Source organism: Thermobia domestica, chromosome 7 (assembly GCF_964235325.1).
Source record: "Thermobia domestica chromosome 7, izTheDome1.hap1.1, whole genome shotgun sequence".
Lineage (NCBI taxonomy): Eukaryota > Metazoa > Arthropoda > Insecta > Zygentoma > Lepismatidae > Thermobia > Thermobia domestica.
In genome coordinates, this window is record NC_137460.1 from 233,357,572 (window position 1) to 233,381,966 (window position 24,395).

A 24,395-nucleotide genomic window follows, 5' to 3' on the forward strand; every position below is an offset into this window, starting at 1 on the left:
TTTTGTCGTATAACATTTGACAGCCCGAAGCCCTTCAAACAATGGACAACATTTTAAAAAATGAAAGAATATGTAATATATTCAGCAAAAATGTAAAATATGTTATTATATAGGTAATAAGCATAGCTGCTTAATTCTAAATTATGACAAACTTTCATAAAAAAGATACACATTTTATTAAGGTTGCGTTGTTCCCACCTCTAACTTGTTTAATTATGGTAAGCACATTGCGCCATCCTAACAAAAATCTGAGTATACTTACAGCAAACCTTCAGCATTAACGCCTCAGTTCTTGCTACACTAAGGTAGAGGTCTGCACGGGCCTGAAGTTTTAGCCCGAACCCGTGAATTTACAATGTAAGGCCCGACTCGAGTCCAAAATATGTTTTAGCATTTAGGCCCGAGCCCGGCCCGAGCTCGTGTGATAATCAAATAAACCCGAATTACAGAAGCTTAATAATTAACGGAAAATTGTATTTTTATTTACAGCAATTAGAGGTTTAATTTTGCGCTTGTAGTTTAAAAGTTCTTCCGAAACAACGGTGCAATATATATCGTTGTACAGTATATTTACAAAGTTGGTCCCGAAAAGGCCCGAGAAATATGGTTATATATTTAAAAACACGGCCCGAGCCCGAAGTTATATATACTTTGTAGATACGAGCCCGGCCCACGTGTTTGGCCCGAGCCCGTGCAGACCTCTACACTAAGGCGGTGGCCGCAAAATTACGGATATTGGTGTTCAGACTTATTTCTCATTTATTAAGATATCCTTGGAAAAGTTATTTTCAGACTATAACAAGTGTATTTTTTTATTTATTTTTTTTTTTTTACCTGTAGGCACTACATTCATGCCAAAAATTATGTAAAATATGCCTCAAAATTCTGGGTTTCTAGACCCGACTAGTAAATGAACGCCTGGCTCTGAAAATGTTTAAATATATTTTCTTAAATTTGACAAGCACTTTCTTACTCTCCATCAATCCATCAATGAAGAAATTCCTTTACATTTAAATTTTAGTATATTCTTTTAAAAAGAACAAAAGAAAACTTTTCTCAAATATGTAAACTCTAGGAAGATTCCGTATTCGTCCTTCATTGACTTAGCAAATATTTATTACACCCCATTTACAACATACATAATCAATCGTCTGATCATTAACTTTCTTATGTCTCAAATTTAGCTTTAATAACAGATTTCTTCAATGTAGTGAACCTTGATTATAAATAAAAGTTATTATTATTATTATTATTATTATTATTATTATTATTATTATTATTATTATTATTATTATTATTATTAGCTGAACTTGAAACACAGCGAATCATTCACATAAGAGCATGAATCTCCTTGTCATTCCTCACAACATCTTTACATGTCCCTTTACAGACACAAGTGAAAGACGTCTTGATAAAAATCGGCAATGGATACCATAAAGGGGAAACTTTTTCGATTATTTTTTTTCATCTCGAACCGTTAGCAAGATTTGAGCCTAATTGCGGTTAGAGTTTCTAACTCATGTATGATCAGTATTTTCTTTCTTCTTACATGCAGTATGTAATAAGCAAATATTTTACACACACAATTAATTATGTCAGTGATATATGGTGTTCATTGGGCAAAACACTCCAAACAAAGAAGATTCATCTTAGATTGGAGAAATGGTTATCCTTCGCTTTTCATCATTTGGCCATGAAATAAACGCCTGAGTAGTATATAACCCCAATCTACAACTGCGTGGTGTTGGAATGTTGGAACTTAACATGTCTTACATTTTTTAAATTTCAAGACGTCCAATGTACCCAAAATAAATGTAATAAAAATATAACAGCAATGTTTTTTTTTTTTTTTAAATATTCAATTAGAATTTGTCAATCTACACAAAATTTGGAATCGACCAGTGAAAACGGCACGTTTTTAGCAATTGTAGTCTTCGAGATATCATTGCCGAAAGGATTGGAGACAAGCAAACAAACTTTGCTTTGGAGACAAACATATAAACCTGGCATTTTAATATATGTATTATTATTATTATTATTATTATTATTATTATTATTATTATTATTATTATTATTGTAAAGGAAATTTGAAGCAATCTAAACCCCAACTTTGATTGTTCGAGTAATAAAGATTTGTAGAGGAAAATATATTTCACATGTATACTAAGCACGTCATCGATTACCACTACATTAAGTTTGATGAAAATTGAATGAGTTCGTTTGAAGATGTACGATGTGCAGCTAGTGTTTTTGTGAAATTGATTCTTTAAAAGAGGTATTACATTAAGGGGGGAGGGGAAACATTTTCGAAACAAGTAGCAATGTAACTTCTATACAACGTAAAGAAGTTTGATTTGTATGGTTTTATATTTTCTCAATATTGAAGCCGGAGGTGATACTAGATAATTGATTGCACAAAACCGCTTCTCTCTATCTAGTACTGTTTTTTACTCTATAGCATTTAACTTCGAAAACCACAAGTGGTTGATTTCTGCCGCTTTCGGCTTGGATAGGGGCAAAGAGAGAAGTCCCGGTTTGACTTGAACGCTCCTGGTATAATATTTTTTTTCTTTTTTTGCTCCAGTCCAGTAATATTTTTGTTCTTTAATTTAAATATGGCTGATCATAAAACATCGAAGACGCCGTGAGCGGAAAACGACTACTTCGTTAACACTGCATATTTGTGACTTCATTACCTGCATGTTTTGTTTGGGTAGTCCGCCCAATTTGTGCCAGAAAAGCGTGCACTGTAGCGTGAAGAACGAAACGGTCGGGAACTTGTGTGCTAGTGGCGAATTCTCAGAAGTAGAAAACCACAAATAGATATCGATGTGAAGGCAAGGCACCGATTACAAAGCTAATAACGTGCACGCAGGGGTATAATGGAGGGTAGACGAGAGTATACGGCGTACGAGACTTTAAAAAAATCCCTATTTGTTTTTATTATATCAGTGATAGCAAATAATAATAAAAATTCCATATTCTTACCGATTTATATTTATTTGCAGCAAAATTTTTTGCATATCTTTTAACGCAGTATTTTTAAACCAACTTTTCTCTTAATAAAACAACATTTATACAGTATTTAATCTAACGGCTAGGAAGCACGGTGATTCAGTGATACAGCGCTTACTTTTGGTGCGTTGGGTCCTTGGTTCGATTCCCGACCAAGTAGGTTTGTGGTGGACAACATCGTGTCCGTGGATTTTCTTGGGGGTACTCCCGTTTCCTTCCATATTCTCATTCTACCACGTCTTCCGTCATCCTGGCCCCGCGCAGCGTTAGCATAATCACTAGCGCTCTCGTCTTTGGTGCGAGCGGTCCTGGATTCGATTCCGACCAGTGAGAACATTTGGCCGAAAAAGTGTGAAAGGTTTTTTCGAGCCAGCCTTCCTGAGTGAGGTTTTCCTCATTTCCACCAGATAAATGCCGGGATGGCACCTAACATACAGGTCCAAGACAGCTTTCTTCCTTTCCCAATCCTTTTTCCTTTCTTTTCCCTCGGATAGTGTGATCGCCGAGGGACGTCATCTCTCATACGCGACGGACTAACACGGCCATAGTTGCCGAGATCCCAGAAACCTACATTCTAATTCTAATCTTGCAGCCTAAAGGGCATAATCGTGGAACATTAAACTGAAAGATTTCATTTCATGTTTAATTTAACGGCTGTTTGTCATAACATTCGTAATGATTGTAGCTAGAAATGTAGTTTATTTCTATCAGTAGCTTGCAGCCCTCTTGCTCGCTCTTCACGCCCAGCAGGAAATCATACTTTTAGGTTACTCCCGTTGATTTCGACATTCCTTATATATATATATATATATATATATATATATATATATATATATATATATATATATATATATATATAACTTTTATTTTCTGCGATTCTCACGTAATTGTTCTCTCATAGACCATGCACTAATGCTTTGATACACACACACAAAGAAAGAGATAGAAAAAACATAGATTGAGTGAAAAAAAAAAGAGAGAAAAGATCATGGTCGTTAAACTCTCCCTCGGTATGATGAAATTTAATGGTATCAGAGTAATTGGGTCACGGGTCTTAACTGCTTCTGGGAGTAGCAAGGATCCCGTTAAGTCCCATTCGACGCTGATTCAAATTACATGAAGATTCTGATTGGTTCTTAGAGATCACATGATCTTAGACCAAAGACCATGTGACCTCATGACGTCACACCACGTGATCTAGGCGGCAGGGCTACATTTGAATTTCCCATGGGGTATGGCCTAAAACCGTGACCTCTAACAACCAATCAGAGTCATCACGTGATCTGAATCCATTAATTAGGATCGATTAAGACATAAACCCATCCCTACTAGTTTGGGTCACGGGTTTGAAGTGCATGACCCGTTCTATTACTGTCTCACAAGAGCCCGTGAAGTAGTTCAGATTCTATTTTGAAAGTAAATCTCATAGCCCTCCTTCACTGATCTAGTGTCTAGCACATGTAACTTTGGTGCATGTGATTCAAATTTCGATTTCTGATGGGAACCATTAAGACGAGTAGGATCCCACCATCTTAAATTCTAAGTTTATGTCTCATATACATTCCGCGGTGAAACAGGAACGTTAAGCTTTACCAGCTACTGTACGAGTAAATCTGGAACGGAAAGATTGCAAATTTGGGAAGGAGAATAGTATATTTGGGGAGGAGAATAGTAAATTTGGGGAAGAGAATAGTAAATTTAGGGAGGAGAATAGTAAATTTGGGGAGCAGAATAGTAAATTTGCGAAGAAAAATAGTAAATTTGAAGGGAATAGTAAATTCAGGGAAGAGAATAGTAAATTTGGGGAAGAGAATAGTAAATTTAGGGAGAAGAATAGTAAATTTGGGGAGCAGAATAGTAAATTTGCGAAGAAAAATAGTAAATTTGAAGGCAATAGTAAATTCAGGGAAGAGAATAGTAAATTTGGGGAAGAGAATAGTAAATTTGGGGAGGACAATAGTAAATTTGGAGAGGGAATAGAAAATTTGGGGAAGAGAATAGTAAATTTTGGAAGAAGAATAGTAAATTTTGGAAGAAAAATAGTAAATTTGGAGGAGAATAGTAAATTTGGGGAGGGAGGACAATAGTAAAATTGGAGAGGGAATAGTAAATTTGGGGAAGAGAATAGTAAATTTGGGGAAGAGAATAGTAAATATGGGGAAGAGAATAGTAAATATGGGGAGGAGAATAGTAAATTTTGGGAGGACAATAGTAAATTTGGAGAGGACAATAGTAAATTTGGAGAGGAATAGTAAATTTGGGGAAGAAAATAGTAAATTTGGGGAGGAGAATAGTAAATTTTGGGAGGACAATAGTAAATTTGCGAAAGAGAGTAGTAAATTTGGGAGTTTGAGCACAAATCCTTGGAGATGGGCATCTTAGGGTACGAAATAATAGCGGGGATCAGGGGCAATTCCCCCTACTAAACATTTTTGGAATAAAATTCCCTGTCACTGAAACCTTACTTGAGATTAATAAAATTTCACTATTGTCAGAAGTTTTCGGATTATTGACAGTAACTCATACGTAGGGCTGTTTAACATATACATATTTTATATGTAGGCCTAATTATAAGTGAATTAGTGGTAAACAGTATCCCAAATCTTACAGAGTTTAGTAATTATGGATATTCACATGTGTGAACTCTCGAAGTCGAAACATTTCAGTCTGAAGAGTCGTTTTCTGTCTCCCCCTTCCTTCACACATACACAGAGATACATACTTCGACTGTTATTGTTTCGCACAGGTGTATCGTAAGTGATGTGAAGGTAAGGCTTCACATTTTATTGGCTATCCAGAAGCGTTACACAGAACGATAGTGTTGCCACGAGACGAGACTTTAGGCTGTTCGAGAGGTTCTGTCCCGTCTCGTCCCGTCTAGTATCGTTTGTCTCGTTTTGTCTCGTCTTGTCTCGTAAAAAAATATATCACCATTCCATTGGAACGAAAGTAAAATGTAGCAGGCTGCACCATGCTAATCAAGATACAACTAAGTTACAAGTATTACCCAGAACACACAAGACAAGAAATGTCACGGTAGCTACACCGTGAAGTCTTCACCTCTGGACTCGGTTCGATCTCGGTTAGTGCCATGTAAGCTTTGTGGTGGACGAACATTGAATGTGTGTGGGGACCGCGGTGGCTCAATGGTAGAGCGTTCACCTCTGGTGCTTGGGGTCTCGGGTTCGATCCCAGCCCCCGCCAAGTGAACTTTGTGGTGGACAAACACCGTGTGCGTGGGTTTTCTCGGGGTTCTCCCATTTCTTCCCACTTTCTTCATTCCACCATTACAGTCAATACTCATCATCACTGTCTCCTTTAACCTAACCGGTATAATTGTGGGACGTAACACTCAAATATTTCATTTCATTTTTCGAGTGTGTGTGTTTTCTCGAAGTTGTCTAGTATCCTACCACTTTCTTCATTCCACTAATTTTCCCATCATCATCCATTCCGCCAAAGTTGCCTAAAGGTCTTAAAAATAAATTCAAATAAGCTCACAAGGCAAGGACAAATAGTTTACAAGATAATATATCTCTGCTGTTAGTTGTCTGAGGCTTCTCGACCCTGGCTTTTTTTTTTTTTTTTTTTTTTTTTTTACATTCTGAAACATTGAAATTTGTTTCAACAGTTTCAATACACGAATATACAGTAAATTGCTCATAGGTACGTCGAAGATAAAGATACTAATGTCAAATAATGTTTACACGACAAGCAAAGTTCAATGTAAAGGTGTCACCATCCCCGACACTATCGTATACTATCAGCCCACTTGCTTTATAGTGTCTGCATATATATATAAGAGAGAGAGAGGTGGAAAGATATATACATAAATAGAGAGATAGATATGTGTGTACACTTTGATTTCATATATTCCAGCCTTTAGGTTTCACAGTGTTAACCCATAACAATCCAAACCAAATAATTTTATTGAGTAATGGAAAGTATTTGATTGAAATTTTATATGTTACTGCATAGTAAGCTCTACTTAAAGTGTCATAGTAATGGGAGCTGAACGACACATCGGACGAAAGATTAGCTAGTGGTCTAAAAAAAAGTTGATTTTTGGGTGGCCATTTTGGATTAAAGTTTCTTATATTGTCATGATCTATTCGCAATCATACAACATATATGTTCATACCAAGTCGAGCGGTCTGCGGCGATAGACCATCGGCTTGAAGGACCCGGGTTGAGTCCCGGAAGGGTCATATGTATGGATTTTAACAGCATTTGTTTTTTGGTATTGTGTCGGGGGGGGGGATAGTACGGGATAAAAGGATTTCTGTCTGAAAAAATTGGAGAGAATATCTTCCCCAGGATACTTTCATGGGAGTAAGAAATTGGTAAAAATATAGGATATACATTTTATAGCAGGTTTAAAAATATGGTTTGGGTATCCTATTTCTTTTCTGTCAATTATGTTCTTCAATGTTCGAATTTTGATCATTCTCATGATATTTTCTGCTTTCAACGGAGTTCCATGAATATTACACCAAATGTTCTTTACACTCTGCAAGAAACCATTTCTGAAGATAATTCAGGTCCTAATGAATATTATTCATTAGGAAAGGGAAGTATTCCCCTCCTCTCAACATGAAAGCAGAGGGCAATTTCGCACTCTGGTCAGATCAAACATTTCCGCGTAACAAAACGAAGGTTCCCTTGTAAAACCTCTTCACCTAAAGTGTTATTATTAGTATCATAAATTTGCTGAAAGCTAACAATTTGAAGGGTTCGTCGATAATATCTTTGCTTTCTTTGTCCTTCGCCCGCCTTCCAAACGAAGAGGTGAATTTTACAACGTGACTGCTGTATAATAAGCGAGCGATTGGTAAAATGGTAAAAGTGTCTTTCTATGTGTATATATATATATATATGTGTGTGTGTGTGAGAGAGAGAGAGAGAGAGAAAGAGAGAGAGAGAGAGAGAGAGAGAGAGAATTTTAGTTGCAAGATGACATACTTCAATTGCCGTTTTCGGTTCATATAAGAAAAAGAATACCGCCACCAGAGAATAAAGACAAGTGTAGTTCTGTTCTCTTCCGCCATCTCAGCCAGAACTTTCAACTACAGTCTCTAATGAGTGTACACCTTACCCAGTTTTCAAATTGAATAGATGGTAGTGGTAGTTCGGTTTCTTGACCTTGTAAAAAATCTTTCCTGTCGTTGCTTTGTTTGTCATCATTCCAGCCAGAAATGAAAAAAATGAGAATTCCTCAGTTTACAGCAAGGGGAATTGGGGACAAGACATTAAGGATGATATTCTTGGAAGCTCACGTATCACGATTGTTTCATTCAATAGACAGAGGACATTTTTCTATGAAGGCTTTTCAACATGTTTTCTCACAAAGGGGATTTTCCTTTTGCAATCTATATGACCACTGGCAATTTTAATCTTGCCCATTCCCGCCAGCGTTTTGATTTTCGAGACTCAGACGAGACGAGACATTTCACGAGACGTCCCGTCTCGTCTCGTTTTCGAGACGGAACAAGTAGTCTGTCTCGTCTAAAAGGGTTCTATCTCGTCTCGTGCCTCGTCTTGTTTACGAGACGAGACGAAACAAGAGAAATGTCTCGTCTCGTGGCAACACTACAGAACAATTATGGCAGGGAATATATTTCTAAAGTCACCCTAAATTATGAGTTTTTAAAGGAAAGCTACTGCTTCTACTCCAATTATCTCGTATTGATTTATATATTTCTGCGCATTGGTGGCATCTACGCCTTAAGCCTGCCATGTATGAGGCATGATCCTCGACAAGCACACTATCCGGGAAAGTGGGGAAGAAAGGAAGTGGCCTCGGACCTGTATATTAGGTACCATCCCGGTATTTTCGTAGAAAGAATTAATCATTCTAAAGATAATGATATACTAACCTAAGATTCATGGTTAGAACATCATAATCTTTGGAACGATTCATGATTCCTAATGATATCATACTCATGCCTCCCGAACACAAAATTCGATCATTTTTCAGGGATTTTTCGAGAAAATTAAAATTCAGTAACCTTCGAGCGCCCTTAGAGGAGCCCAGAGTGGAGATACCTTTGTGTAAAGTACCTCAAAATATATGCCCTTCGCCCATAGGTTAACAGATGTGAAGATAATACATATTTGTAACCCAAAATGTAATGCAATTTTTTTGTTCGAAACATTTTTACGAGGCTCCTGTTCGTCTTCTAATTACCTTAGATTTATGGTTTGTACGTCATTGCCTTCAGAATGAATCAGGGTTTCGAACGATACCACAGACATGCCTCATTATTCACAAAATCTGGAAAATTCGGGAAAATGTCCTAAAAATATGTTTGTTAGATAGCTATCTGGGCCTACCTAGCAGTCTCCAGTATCAGGTACCTGCACCAAATGTATCAAAAAAAATATTGTATGTTCTAGACCAGTGGTTCTCAACCTTTTTTTACTGGCGACGCACTTTGCTGATCGTCTAGGACATCCTAACACACTTGTTTGATAATTATATTTTAAATAATAATAATATTTATTATAATAGTGAAAAAAATAGTTTTTATAATGACTCTATATAGCACTGAGCGTTATTGCTACTGCTGGAGATGTTGACTGGTACAGGCTGTCTCGATTTTAACTAATTATTAGTAAACTTCTCATAATTTTTAATTTCTAAAATTTCGCAACACACCCTAGGGGACTGCGTGACACATCAGTATGTCGCGACACATCGGTTGAGAACCACTATTCTAGACTACGTTTTCGTTAAGTATCATTGACGTCTGATTAGTAGCTATGAAGGTAAGAACATTTTTTGAAATACAATAGGACGTCGATAATCCGAACATCAAAAATCCGAAAGCGATCCCTAGAAGCTTTTTACATTTTGTGTGACGAAGGGTTGTCCGTCGGTGTTGTCTGAATTCAGTGCTTTTACAAAAGCTCATTCATATGTAACTGTTTGTCATACATATTTTTATTTTTATTTTCCCTTAGGCCTTCATCGTTAGGTATGTTAAGTTTTAAGTGTTAGTTACAAGAACAGTTTAATTTAGTGTATGAGCAAGTTCTTCGGAAATATTAAATGTAAGCAGCCTTACCTACGGTATTGTAATTTCTGTATGTAATGTATAACCACTGTATCGATAAAGGAGCATACCGTACAGTATATTTAAGTCTAAATGGCATTTTCTTGGTCATTCTGAACAATTTGAAAATCCGAACTACCTGTGGTCCCAATTAGTAGGTTTTTTCGACTTCCTACTGTATATTGCAACATTTTGAATATATATACATATGTATTTATTTATACATACAGGATAAAGTCTAAATGATGGACACGATTTCAGAAATTTATTCAAGCACTATACTTGGAGAAATTCGTAACTACTAATGGAAGTAGGTAGCTAGTGGTCAGGGACCTATGTAGGGGATGGGTCCTGGGGTCCCGGGTTCGATTCCCGGTGGGGGTACAGCTGAACGAAAAAATTGGTTCGGATTCCACTATAACCAGTATGTCCACGTCTCCCTTCAAACAAATTCAAACAAAACGTCTCCCGTCAAATTCAAACAAAACAAAACAAAACAAACAAATTAAAAACATTCTATTTGGTTCAAGAGTTGTTCTGTGGACTATAGGACGGATGTAACTCGCCGTTAAAATGTTAATGGCTTCACTTCATTAACATACTCGCTCTAGATATTCTCAAAAAGAATTTTTAAAAATCGCTTCCGTTCAAAAGATGCCACGAAGAGTAACGAATATACATTTAAAAAAATGAATTACAAAACAAGTGCTATTAATTCTGATAAGGAGGAAGAAACGGACAGGATTAATGTAAATGTATTCTTGGGAGTAAATATTCCCACGAAATAGGTTTATGTAAGTATCGCAAGAGCAGAATTATGCACACTTACCTCTGAATCGAAGCATTTTAAGCTGATAGGAACACTTTATTCAAGCTAAACACTGTAGAGAAAGCGATGGTAAATGTTCGTAACGTTGATGGACAACGAAGATGGTGTAGACGTCCTTGGAATCAGCGACAAACGATGTTTACTGAATTTTAGAAGCAGTTAGGTAAATTATGTAGTCATTGGCAACAGTCAGGGGAAATATGTCAAACCATCATAACTTGTGTACAACTACAAATCAAAGACTACGATGCTGTATCAGTGAATATAACACTTTTTGTACCTCTTAACTGCTTTTAACGTGAACTTCAGGAAGCAAGTGTGTAGATTCGAATCTTTTCCTAGTGGTCTTCTCCTAGTGGTCTATTGACTGCAGTTTCTATGCGTAAAAGAGAACCAATAACATCATAGAAAAAGAATATCCTGTCTGCTGATAATGCACCGAGGGAAAGCAAACAAAATTTCCTAAACAGTGTTGTCAAGTACTACACATTATTTCTTGCTTTCACATAGGAAAAGATATATACTCTTTTCCTTGTAATACTATATGAGATGGTACTTATCGATTTTAAAATGGAATCTGAACTTGAGGTGGACTGCCTCCTCGGAAAGGGCAGTGTTACAGATACGTGTTGCGAAACGCAGTAGCGTATGTTGGGAGAGGGAGATTAGGCCTATAACATTTATAGACGTCTATTGCTATAGATATTACATCTATAAGCGCATATGATTCTAACAATAACATAAGACCCAAGTTTGAAATAAAGATTCTTCAAAGAAAAGTGCTGCGTTTGTTTGACGTTTTGTTACAGAAGACAGCCGCGGCATCCTGAAAATATAGCTCGAAGTTCAGTTTTGCCGGCCTTATATTCACCCTTAAAAGATTCGCGAATTATTTTGTGAATGATTCCAGGGAAAGTCATACAAATATTCCACGAAAATGTATTCATTTTATTTTTGATAGAACTACTTGTAGAACAGTTATGGAAATTTACATCTATTTACAACGTTTCATACTACCGATAGTAGCTCAAGTGGTAGAATGTTGGCTTCGCATTCGGCAGATCGTGGGTTCGAATCCCGCTGCCGACCATCCTGACTGAGGTTTTCCAGGGTTTCCCTCAGTCCTACCAGGCAAATGCCGGGATGGTACCTACTAAAACAGGCCCTGGCCGATGCCTTCCCAAATCCTTTCCATTGTTATTGTTGTTGTTAGATATCCAGTGTAAAATGGCCTCTAAGCTGTATCTGGTGATTGTTAAATAAATAAATAAATAAATAAGAAATTTCAATACAGTAGAAATTATGTCCATTTTAAATGTTCGAAATAGGTGACAGCATTAATTTCCAGTAATAATTATTAACTCCTGTAATTTTATTTGGCACGTGACTACACAAATAGCATTTTAGTTTCTATTCTTTTACGGTAAACAATATTTTGTGAAATGTAACGAAAATTCAGAACAAGTCTTCTTTGCGATTTTCTCAATATTGATCTATGGATGTGAAGAATATGTTTAATGTTTGTATTTACAATCGAAAATATAATTTGACTACTACATATATTTGAAGTTATAGTAATTACTTAACTTCTTAATGAATGAAAGTTCTGAATTTAAGGTTACTTATTGTTAATTAACATATTAAAAATACACTAACACAAATACATACAGAATAATGTGTGTAGATGTTTTGTATCTATGTAGATAGATAAAAATATCACACAACTAGATACGTATGCACAAAAAAATCCTGGCGATTCAAGTAGTTGACAGAGAAATGATCCCAATAAATTCTATCAAATCAGAAGCATTTCATATTTCAATGGATTAAAAAGTCCTGGCAATGATCAATCTTTGAAAAACACGAAATTCGTTAAGTTCTGATCCCTTAAGCCCCTATTCCACAACTGGTTTAAGTTCGAAAATGTTATTATTCCTCTTGTTTACCTTTATTTTTAATATTCCCACACAAACAGCAGCTTGCGTGTCTCTTCATTTCTCTCATTTCCATACCTTCATTTTCTCCGTCGTGATTTAATCCGATTGGGTAGAAAAGTGTGATTAATTAAGCAAAGTAATCACCATCAAACCGTCGAAGACATATTTCAGACTTATATTATTTCTGATATTCAAAATGCTCGTGCGTACACTATAAATCATTACTCCGCACTAGAGATGCGCAGAAGATTTGTGGCTGTCTCGTCTCGAAAATATGCTGCAAAAGTGATGTCTCAACTCAATAAAATGTATATTTCTCTATTGGAAGAGTCGTGTCTCGACTCGAATTTTGTCTGGAAAATCCTGTCTCGACTCGTCTCATGCGCATCCCTACTCGGCACCTTGTATATCACATCGTCATTAAGAAATCTATATATCTCTATATAATATCTTTTTTTTTTTAAGTAATAAGTGAAACTTGTAGCTCTTATTGAAACGCTTGGGTTGGGAGCGAAGCGAGCAAAAATTCTTTTTTTACCAAATTTATTTCTTTGAAAACTGACAACGATATTGATTTAATAAGGCGCTAGAACTTTTATGGGGCGCCGCGTCGTTTACTAATTTCTAACACTTTTCTTTTTTTCTTGCTCGTTCGGTGCTCCCTTGCTATCAGCGCCAGGGGCAACCGCCCCGCTTGCCCCTCTCCCCTAGCCACGGCTCTGGGCACGATGTCTCATTGTTAGAACGCTTACCTCTGGTGTATGGGATTCTTGGTTCGATTCCCGACAAAGTAAGTATGAGATGGACAAGATCATATCCGTGGGTTTTCTCCGGGTACTCCCGTTTCCTCCCACCTTCTCATTGTACCAATTCTTCCATCGTCATTCACTTGGCATAATCACCCGTCTTCCTTAGCGTGCATAAACGTGGGACGTTAAACTGAAAGATTATTTTACTAGGGAAGCTTCTCAGTGCCGAATATAATTATGGCACGCATTAGTCTGTCGAAATCCGATATGAAGTCTGTATCCTCGAAGAATACACCCTCATTCAGGGGCGGATCCAGGACAAACTTCTGGGGGGCGGTGGGTTGTAATACTGCTACTTAGAGCTAGTTTTAAGAGCCCCAAACTCTGGGATGGGTTTTATTTATATAAAAAATAAGAAAGTTTCCTCTTGGGGGCGATTGTCCTCCCTGGATCCGCCCCTGTCCTCATTACCGTATATTTTATTGTTAAAATTTAATTCATGTAACTATTCATAGGCTATGAGAAATCGAAAACAAGGCCGTCTGCAATGAAACCTGGGGTACTACTAATTTTTCAAATATAAAAGAACAAAAATTATAGAAGCACAAATTTAGTCGAATAATTTTGTTTCGTGTTTTTTGCATTTTTTTTCTTCTTTTGCTTCCGCCACTCCTCGTGGCTAAAATGATTACCATTTGCACACTCATTGGTTTGGATTCCACATTAAGTTAAAAAGAGATATTAAAAGCTAAAAGAACCAAGTTCCCTCTGTTTTTCTATATTTGTTTGTTGTTTTTTTTTTCGGTTTCCAATAGTGGCAAATCTAGAAGGTAAGAAGTCGGAGGGAGGGGGGAGAGCCAGAACCCAGACTACGATAGGTATATCATGAGTTTACTGTGAACTTTCGAAATTATCAGTTCAAATTATTTTTGTCGCTAAAAATACTGTCGGGCCTAGGCCCCCCGGCCCTAGTGTAGATTCGCCACTGGTTTTCAACACCCTGTGTAAAACGGTGCTGCAGAATAGAGTGAAGTTATGCAGAAAACCAAACCTATACGTCAAGGGGAAAAAAAATACGTTCAAGATATTTAGATGTAAATGAGTTTTCAACTAAGTACGAAAGCCTTTTAAATACAGAGTTATGCTAATATTAACCTGAATTTCCCCAAATGTTATCAGAGCTAATGTTATACCAAGGAAAGAAAAAACAGAAACTACAATATTATTAATATTTAAAGAAAAAATATGTCCAAAAATAAGACATAGGGGCCTGGAGAAAAACGAATTAATTGGTAACCCTTAAAACTGATGCTTACGAGAACCATGTCACTTATTGAGATGAAATTGAACTGAAATATACCGTCATCATTACAACACCAGCAAGACGACGCCATTTAATTTTAAATTCTAGCTACTTAACGAAAATATTACCCAATATAAAAATATATCAGACGATAGACTACAAGGAGCAGAATAATACTATATACTTTAATTTGATTTTCAGTTTAGCGTCCTTTTCAGCAGCGAGGCTATATAAGACGTGAACCTACAGCTTAAAGGGGAATTTTTACCAAATAACCTCCCGCCGGAAATCAAACGCGGGTCTCCCTCGCCAAGGCGCATCTAACCGCTGGGCACTTACATGTTAGCCACGAGGGAGCTGTACATACTTTGAAATGAAATGGAATGAAATCTTGTACGTTTTACGTTCCACGTTTATGTCGGCTAGGCTTAAGGAGACTGTGGTGATCAGAAATAAATGCAATGGTGGAATGAAGAAAGTGGCAGAAAACGACAGAACCCTGAGAAAACCCACGTACACGGTGTTTATCCACCATAAAATCCACTTGGCTAGGATCGAACTAGTTTCCCCATACACTAGAAGTGAACGCTCTAGCATTAAGAGTCTTCATCCCGGCGAAATTAAAATACCGCTAATTTTACAGTAATTAAAAAAGATAATCGAAATGTGGAACAAGAGCGCCCTAGACAATATTATTTTACATGAGAAACCGTTATCACGACTCACTTATCTGCTTTCGATTTCGAGCCATTTTGAAAATCGGCATTTATTTTCGCGATTCTAAACAGCTGAAAACGGAAAGCCGCTAGGTGATTTGTGATAACGGTACCTCACGCAAAATAATATTGTCTAGGGCGCTCTTGTTCCACATTTCAATTATCTTTTATCTATTTGAAGATATCACATAATTACTGTAAAATTAGCGGTATTTTAATTTCGCCGGGATGAAGACTCTTAAGCCATTGCGGCCTTACATACTCTGAGTAAGTACTTTTGTGTGTTTTCCGACAAAATCGAAGGCGAAATGAAACTTTTTAGTTTAACGTCCCATGATTATACCTTCAGGCTAAAAAAAAGGCATATGATTAAGGCAAGTAAATGATGATGGACGAATTGGTAGAATGAGAATGTGGGAGGGAACTGGAGTACCCCGTTAAAAACCCATGGGCACGACGTTGTCCACCACAAACTTAGTTAGCCGGGGATCGAATGAGGGACTTCACGCACTAGAGGTAAGGTACAACTGAACCACCGTGAACTCTGAAAACCGAAACGAAACGAACTTTTGCGGCACTAAAATTGTGTCATTCATTAGCAGTAACAATTGACACTTTTTATTTTTCTGAAAGAAATTCGTCTTTATTTGTGCACTACATATGTAGCAAAATAAACTCTTTTAAGGAGCCGATTGTAGTTTTTCTAATCACGTACTCTTTACGCAGATATTACTTATAAATGAAATGATTTCAGTTGATTTTGAGTTTAATGTCCCGTTCAGCAGCAAGGCTATGTGAGACATGGACCTACTGATTAACGTGGAATCCAAACCACATGAGCTCCCGCCGGGAATCGAATCCGGGTTCCCCACGCCAAAGGCGCGTACGCTAACCGCTTAGCTACGAAGAAACTCTATAAATAAAATAAAAAAATAAAAAAAATAAAACATACTCTGAGTAACAATATTGGAGTTAACGGAGAAAGAGAAAAGAAAAATATATGCTAGTGATATTTTGGCGATATTTTTATTAAATAATTGGCAACTCTGGATTATAATCTACCGCCAGTGCCTCAGCGACGATACGAAGATCACTTCCTCTTTTTTATTTTATTCTTGCGAACTGAGCGACCTTCAACTCAGTGACGTCAGTGTGACAAGACAAGATTGGAATGCAGTTCCAATTACAGGAGCACTTCCTCCATCTTCCGCAGAATATAATATTACTCAAGCAGTACCAATGCAAGCTGCGTAATATTATTGCCAATATTCAAAACAATGAGATTGTTCCTGCCAGTGGCGGCGGTTGGACGTTAAAAGGGGGGGGGGGGCAAATATGATCTGAATATTTGTATATCAATGTTAGTTTTCCTGGTTGTTTCTAACACTCTGTTTGACGAAAAATTGTATAACTAATAGGATACTATCTTTTTCAGTTAAAATACCGTATATCGTGTTTCATATTTAATTAAGTAAATTGACAAGAGCAACGCACATTAGGTACTAACCCTTGATTCCTTGCTCATGATCATCATAAAATTCTGTCTGGAAAATTGTGTGATCAGATTATTTCTTTGAAAATTGTGTGATCAGATTGCAAAACAAATAAATAGAAAGGATAATATTAATCATACTAATGAATAATGAGGCTTGTTTTGTAGAAGTTATATTGAAACTGGGGATTAATAAACAACTTACATTTTTAATTCCACACTTGCCATTAAATGTATGTCATTACTTTTAGAAAATGAAAGACAGTAAATATTACAAGCATATGCTACGACGCAATTGTAATATTAATTCCTTTGAACTGCAATTAAAACGCAATTCCTGTAGCTATCTTAACTCCACGGCAAGACAAATAACCAATACCCACTTACGCAACGACAAATATTATATGGTACCATTTTTTTCTATAAACCAGTAATATATACAAAAACTTTACATTTCCAAATTAAACTATATACATTGACCATTTTAAATTATGGCTTTTTAAAAGTAAATTATTGAATTTCAGTCAATCAGTTACAGCATCATCCCTATTTATCCTAGGATCATGGTCAGTACCTCATTCTCTTCAAAATAGAACAACCTTTCAAACGGTTCCATTTACGTTTTCCTATCATGTCACTAAGGCGGGAAATTTTGAGGAAAATATGGATCTTTTCTGATTTTTCTCAAACTTTGATTCCCTCTGGACCCCCTATGTTAACACACAGATCTCAAAATCAACTGAAAAATTCGAGGGGGTGTACTAAATGTGTATAAAAAATTTCAAGCTTCTATCTTGAAAACTAAGTGCGGGAAAATGTTTACCAATGAGCAGAGAACATTTCCACAATGCCCCAGATGACCCAGATGTAATATAAAATTTTCCTGAGACATCCCTATTTATCCTAGGATCATTGTTCGTACATCATTCCCTTCAGAATAGAACATACTTTCAAACGGTATCACTCACATGTCTCCATCTTGTACCTGAGGTGGGAAAATCATGAAAATATGGATTATTTGTTTAAAAAATATTCCTTCTTTGTACTTTTTTGCTCCTCTGTACACCTCTGTTTTAACGCAGAGATCTGAAACAAATCTGAAAAATACTAAAGGGTATACTAAATGTGTGTAAATGTGTGTGCAAAATTTCAATCTTCGAGGTGCAAAAGTAAGTCCGCCAAAAATAATATCTCTCCAATACTCCAGATTCTCGTATAAAAAAGGATCTCAGGTAAAAATTCCATGAGACATCCCTATTTATACTAGGATCATGGTTCGTACATCATTCTTTCTACAACAGAACAGCCTTTCAAACGGTACCACTCACATGTCTCCATCATGTATCTGAGGAGGGAAAATCGCGAAAAAAAGGATCTTTGTTAAAAAGATAACTTTTTTTTTTTTTTTTTACCTTTTTGCCCCTCTGGACAACCCTGTTTTACCGCAGAAATCTGAAAAGAATGTGGAAAATATTAAGGGGTGCACTGAATATGTGTGCAAAATTTCAGTTTTCTAGGTGCGAAAGTAAGCCATGCAAAAAGTCATAACAAAAAATAATTTTAAGTTATGACGTCATCACACTAAAAGCGTGAAAGGATATGTAACGTGTTCTACAATGCCCCCAGGATTGAGAAAAAACAGAAGTAAAAAGCTTCTTTGGTGCTTTTTAAATCGAATAATGAAGATTCTAGCCTATCACAGAAAAATAGATGATATAATTTAAAAGAGTTAAGTGGTCACTTCAAAAAAGCGGGGGGGGGGGAACTGCCCCCTCTTGCCCCCCCTAATCGCCGCCCATGGTTCCTGCCTTTAAGACACTCGTAGTTATATTTGTAAGCAACTTTCACACAGAATAATAGTTCTACACTCCAAGCAAATAGACGGATAGCATTTTCAATGAACTTAAAAAGTTCGTTACTGAATTCTCTATGTTTGTCTGTCTGTCTGTGTCGGTTGTTTGCGATTTTTTTTTTTTTTTCAATTTTGAGCTCTCCTTCGACAGAGCATCAAAAACTATCTGAAAGAAATGATCGAATTTTTCGCGTCACTCTTACCGCTCCCGAGATATTTGCTTCAAGAAGTTTCGATTTTGGGAGATTTAAGGAGTCATATCTCGGGAACCGTAAGTCATAGAGAGATCATATTGGTGTTGAACAATACCTCAGAGGATGGTGAACATTTTGGTACCAAATAGTAATCAGTGGCCACTGGTTATATCTGCATTTTCAGTATAGAGGGTGGCTCAAAAGTAGGGTATACACACAAGCATCGATCAAGTATGACATTTTAATTTATTGAGATAATGAATTTATTCGGTTTGGTTTGTTCCGAACTTAAGGTATAAGTGAAAATAAATTAAGAACAGATAAGGAAGAAACTAAGTCAATACCTGTATGGATAACAATAAGAAATGATATAAAATGTCACTTCAAAATATATCAAAACTTCATGTGTTTGTTCGTGGTTAAGTTCCTAATGTACGTACGTACATGCTTTCAGAGTGCGCTGTTCTCAGTTCGATACTCGATATCGATACATGCATTGGGTATAATGCAAACTGAGTAATGGTTTCTAATCCCACTTTTCATATATTCAACATAAATTCACATCATCTTGCATCGAACTGTTGGAGAAAAATCAAATGTAATGGCTGTAAGTATTAAATATTATGCAATTGTCTGGTAGTTCATGGAATTGTTGAGTTTTTCGTATTTCTTCGTAGTAATGTAAGTTGCTCAAACTCTACTCTAATTGGCTCTGGGATGTCACGTGATCATATCACGTGATATGACGGCATTAGGACCATTCTCTCTAAATTTGTTAGGAGTAGTTTGTCCCACCTTAAATTTTAGGAGCGGTGCAATGGAATACCCAATTCAATTTTGGAAGTTACCAAAATTTTTAAAAAAATGGTATGGAAGGACAGGACATGTCCGTACCTCTCAAAGTTTGGTGCTCTATGTACTTCCGTTATATGAGTAAAATAAATTGCCAATAATTCGAATTTCGAAGCTTTTAAATCTATTTGATCCTCTTTAACCGATCAATAAAGGAGGTAATTATCAATTCGACCCGTGACATATACACATGTGTATATACAGTCTTTATGTTCACGCATAAATTCAACATAGTTCTATCGGTTTTGATTCTTTTTTCGATAGAAAGAATATTCTTTTCTTGTTGTCGTATGTAAACTTCATAAGGATATAACTATAATCTTCGGAGTTACACCATGAAACTTCTCAAGGTTGACAGTATTCTTACAATAATTGTGTGTATCATCACGCATCAATTCGACAATAGCTTACTTTTTTTTTTTTTTTTTTTTGTAGAAAGTTTTATTTCCTTGTGACTCCACGTAAGTCTTCGAAGTTAAGACCATGAAATTTCTAAATGACTAACAGTGTTTTTTATTATATTTTGGATATGACCACAAATAACTTCGACTTCTGCACCGATTTTCAGGATTCTTTAAAAGAAATATTTTTCTTTCTGGTCTCATGGAAGAAATTTCTCTTGGGGGGTCCAAAGCCACTACATCTATGTAGTATTGAATGGATATTATTCTGTACCCTATAAGTAATTATAAAATACTTCCACCTATATTTTTAGGAAAAAATATAGAACTAGAATGTTTTTATAAGAGAAAGAGTACAGATGAAGTGTAAAATCAAATATAAATGCTACATTAATCATTTTCCTGTTAAACAAGTAGCTATAGTTTTCTTAAGAAAGCTTACAAATGTAGGTTCAGCTGGTAAGTTTTTTGGGGGTGGTCTGTACCCCCGTGAGTGCGCTCCTGGTCTCAAGTAACAAAAAATCTAACGATAGTTTTCGTGTGTATAGGGTGCCCATAAAGTCGCGCAACGCGACTTATGGTGTGTGAGAATTTTTCAACCATATGTGCAAATAAAATGAAACCCACACAGAAAAGGTCTGTCCTTGTGGTATTCTTTAGATATAAACCGTGTGGTGGGGGATCGACATTTGTATTCACGAATTCCAAAAACACACTAAGTTGAAGAGTTCTTTAAAAAAAAATACAAAACGTGAATAATTAGGAACTAAGGCAACTGTGACTTAATAGATATGAGGGAAAAGCTTGTATACCAATACACGTTTTCTCCTAATACCTATTCTGTATATCAATACAAAACTTTGTACACACATTTCTTACCCCTAAAGTATTTTTCGAGATACATTTGGATTGTGTACTTTTTGGATTGTGGGCCAGTCCAGAAGGGTCCAAAGTTGATGGGAGGAATTTCTGATGGGAATTTTCCCGACATTCTCCCAATTTTTCCTGTTCAAGTACGTTTTGGGCGCCCATACATAGCAACTCTGGAAAGCTTGTTTCAACCTGAAGAGAATTAACTATAAACCATGACTTTCCAAGCTATTACACTGCGAGTCTACGATTTTATTTATACTAACAGTGTTAATGTGCTCTAGGGACTTAGTCCCTTGTAAATGGAACCTAACTTTTTTGTGCATGAACATATCTTTGTTATGTTTATCGAATGGACTAGGTTTGATTCGGATGTCCGAATAACGCATTCATGTCCGTTCCTTGTTAGTTTGACATGCCTGCTCTGAGATGTATTTTGTGCCGCCTTACTTTCGCCAGTTAGTCCTCGAATGCATAATGCAAACATTTCCGGCCGTCTCAACCCCAATGACTTCCCGATAAAACCCGAAAAAAGCAACGATGGATTTTTTTCCTAATTAGCAGTTCATAAAGTTTGTATGCAATAAGAAATTGAAAGTGGCGTCGAAAAGCAAAACGAGGACCTTAAAATAATGTTTAAATATTGTAAAAATTAGTTTTTCTTGGATGAACTTCTACCAGAAAAAAAAAATGCTACGAAATTGTCAACCAATCCAATATTTCACTAGTATATAATCAACACATTCGCTTCTCTTGCCGTTATATCCGGCCTCCCATTGGAGATTCTTCAAGCCAACATCAAAGATTGTGCTCTGAGCAGAAATGGAATCCAGGAACACTAACACTAAAGGTACAATTAGAATTAATTCAAACCTCTAAAAGGCGTCTCTGTAGTTAACACTTTCGTAGAAAACATAAAATATGCCCTGAAAGTAGGATTTATAAATAAATCTCATTCTTTGTATTAGAGAAAGCGCATGTACCTTCGTTGCTTTAATAACATAGTAACATGCTTTCGTAATCGCTGTTCCTAGACAGACTCGTTTGATTGTCGTAAATTACACCGTTGAGCTAAGCAAATTTGCATTTCCGTTAACTTAATTCCTCGAAAGACCTTCATAAAGATTGTAACGTTATAGAGGTCGTTGTGGAATCTACAACCATTTTATTCTCCTTTTCAGTCTTCCGATCAAATAAATGATGCTGACGAAGTTGTACATTTAAATATTTAATCAGCAAAGGAAACACAAACGATCAATAGCCCGAATTGTATTTCTTAGAAGTATATTTTCAGTAGTCAGCGCATAATGATAACAAGTAGGAGTCACGAGTACTCCACGTGAAGGAGTTTGGTTTGATTTGTATTAGAACCAGAAGTTGCAGTAGATTTCTACCACTTCCGGTTTTAATATAGAAACATTAAAGTGCAAATGGAATACATTTTTAGGACGATCTATTGCAGCGTTTCCCAACCTTTCTCAACTTGCGGCACACTACAGGTATTACTTGGATTCTCGCGGCACACTTACAGATATTATTATTTGTAAATATAAAACACAGATTATTTTTCTGTGATTATTGATCTCCTTCTCACAGAGAAGGAAACTCTATCACTGGTTTTTTCCCCGTGGTAAATCATCATGCTTATTTTTCATTCTAGTTTAAAAATAGAAAATAATTTGACTGAAATATTGGACTCAGGTTTTTAAAAATACGCTTTCTTTTTGAAAACTGTATCCAACCTTTTACCAAGAAGGAAGATCACTAAATAACGAACGAACAAACAAATCTCTTGTACTCTTAAAACACAAATGTAGGTAATTTGTCGAAAGGATTGAATGATATTTTAAATTTTCAAGTTACGAAATAGTCTGCAACAATAAAGAAGCAATAATGGTCATAACAATGATAACAAATACTTTTTTCAGCATTAGAAATGTACAGAACAGTAACCCGGTATGAAACTTAAAATTGTAGATTCATAGTAGAGGTTCATAGTAATGTGAAATACAAATATACATTTTGCCCTACGTTTTGCAATTTGATTGCTATAAAATTAATAATTTTTGTTTGGATTCCTCGCGGCACACCAGCGGCCCATTCACGGCACACCAGTGTGCCGCGGCACACCGGTTGGGAAACGCTGATCTGTTGATTGCAGCAAAGGGCTTCTTGCTTTCTATTATCGTTTTTGGTTTATAGGATCAGCGTTAAAGCCGGAAGTGGTTGATTTCTGCCACTTCCGGTTTGAATACCGGTACGGATTAGGAGAGAAGATGTTAGAACGCTAAATCGATTGAGAAAAAACCGCCTCCGACTTTCTCTTACCGTGTTTGCTCTATGTAGCGTACGCGCCTTCGGGGTGGGATTCGATTCGATTTCCGGAGGGAGCTCATATGGTTCGGATTCCACGTTAATCAGTACGTTCCGTCTCATATAGCCTCAACTGCTGAAAGGGACGTTAAACTCAAACTCAAACTCAACTCAACAAAGTTACATTTAATTACTGTATTGTGACGAAAAACTCACGAAAAATTGAAGAACCAACTAAAAACTGGTTACTTGATAGGAAAGAAAAATGATGACAGCTAAGTGGAAACAGTGGGTTTTCCAACGTTAACAGTGGTTTAATAAATATTTTAATGGTGTTTGCAATAATTATTTTGAAAATGTAGAGGCTACGTTTCATGGGACAATATTATTGTTTACAATTTATGTAGAAAGCAGAAATTCAGTTAGTAACGTTTAAGGAGCTACAGATATATTTTATGAAGAAGATTATACGAAACAAATCTACAGATGGACCTATGCATACCATTTATTGAGACTGTTGAAATTCCAGCGGTAGATAGTAAAAAAAAAAAAAAAAAAAAAAAAAAAAAAAAAAGAGCAATACCCAAGTTTCCTATTTCAGAGATATTAACACGATATAACCCTAAAGAAACAAGTAATTATGTGAATAAAGAAGTTTTACCACCGTTAATCTAACATCATCCCCAAAATTGCTGTTAATATCCTTAATTTTGTAAACTGAATTAACGTTAGTAGGTTCTATTCAAAAATCTGAAACTCACAATAATGTTTATCAACGAAGAACAGAATGAAAGCGAAATTTTATATCAAAACCAAA

At 36.2% G+C, this 24,395-nt stretch overlaps 1 protein-coding gene across 3 annotated transcripts in view; it reads right to left on the reverse strand.

Annotated features, from left to right (window-relative positions):
- The window catches only part of LOC145690736 (ninjurin-2-like), a 125,253-nt gene that overhangs the window by 59,861 nt on the left and 40,997 nt on the right, over positions 1–24,395 (reverse strand). The window contains exon 1 of one of the 3 annotated variants that reach the window (XM_081765917.1): positions 10,900–11,330. The exons of the other annotated variants lie outside the window; for them this stretch is intronic. Within the exon in view, the coding sequence (XP_081622043.1) occupies positions 10,900–10,915 (16 nt within the window). The 5' untranslated portion in view covers positions 10,916–11,330. Of the gene's footprint in view, positions 1–10,899; positions 11,331–24,395 lie in introns of those variants that run through there. 3 annotated transcript variants of the gene reach the window in all.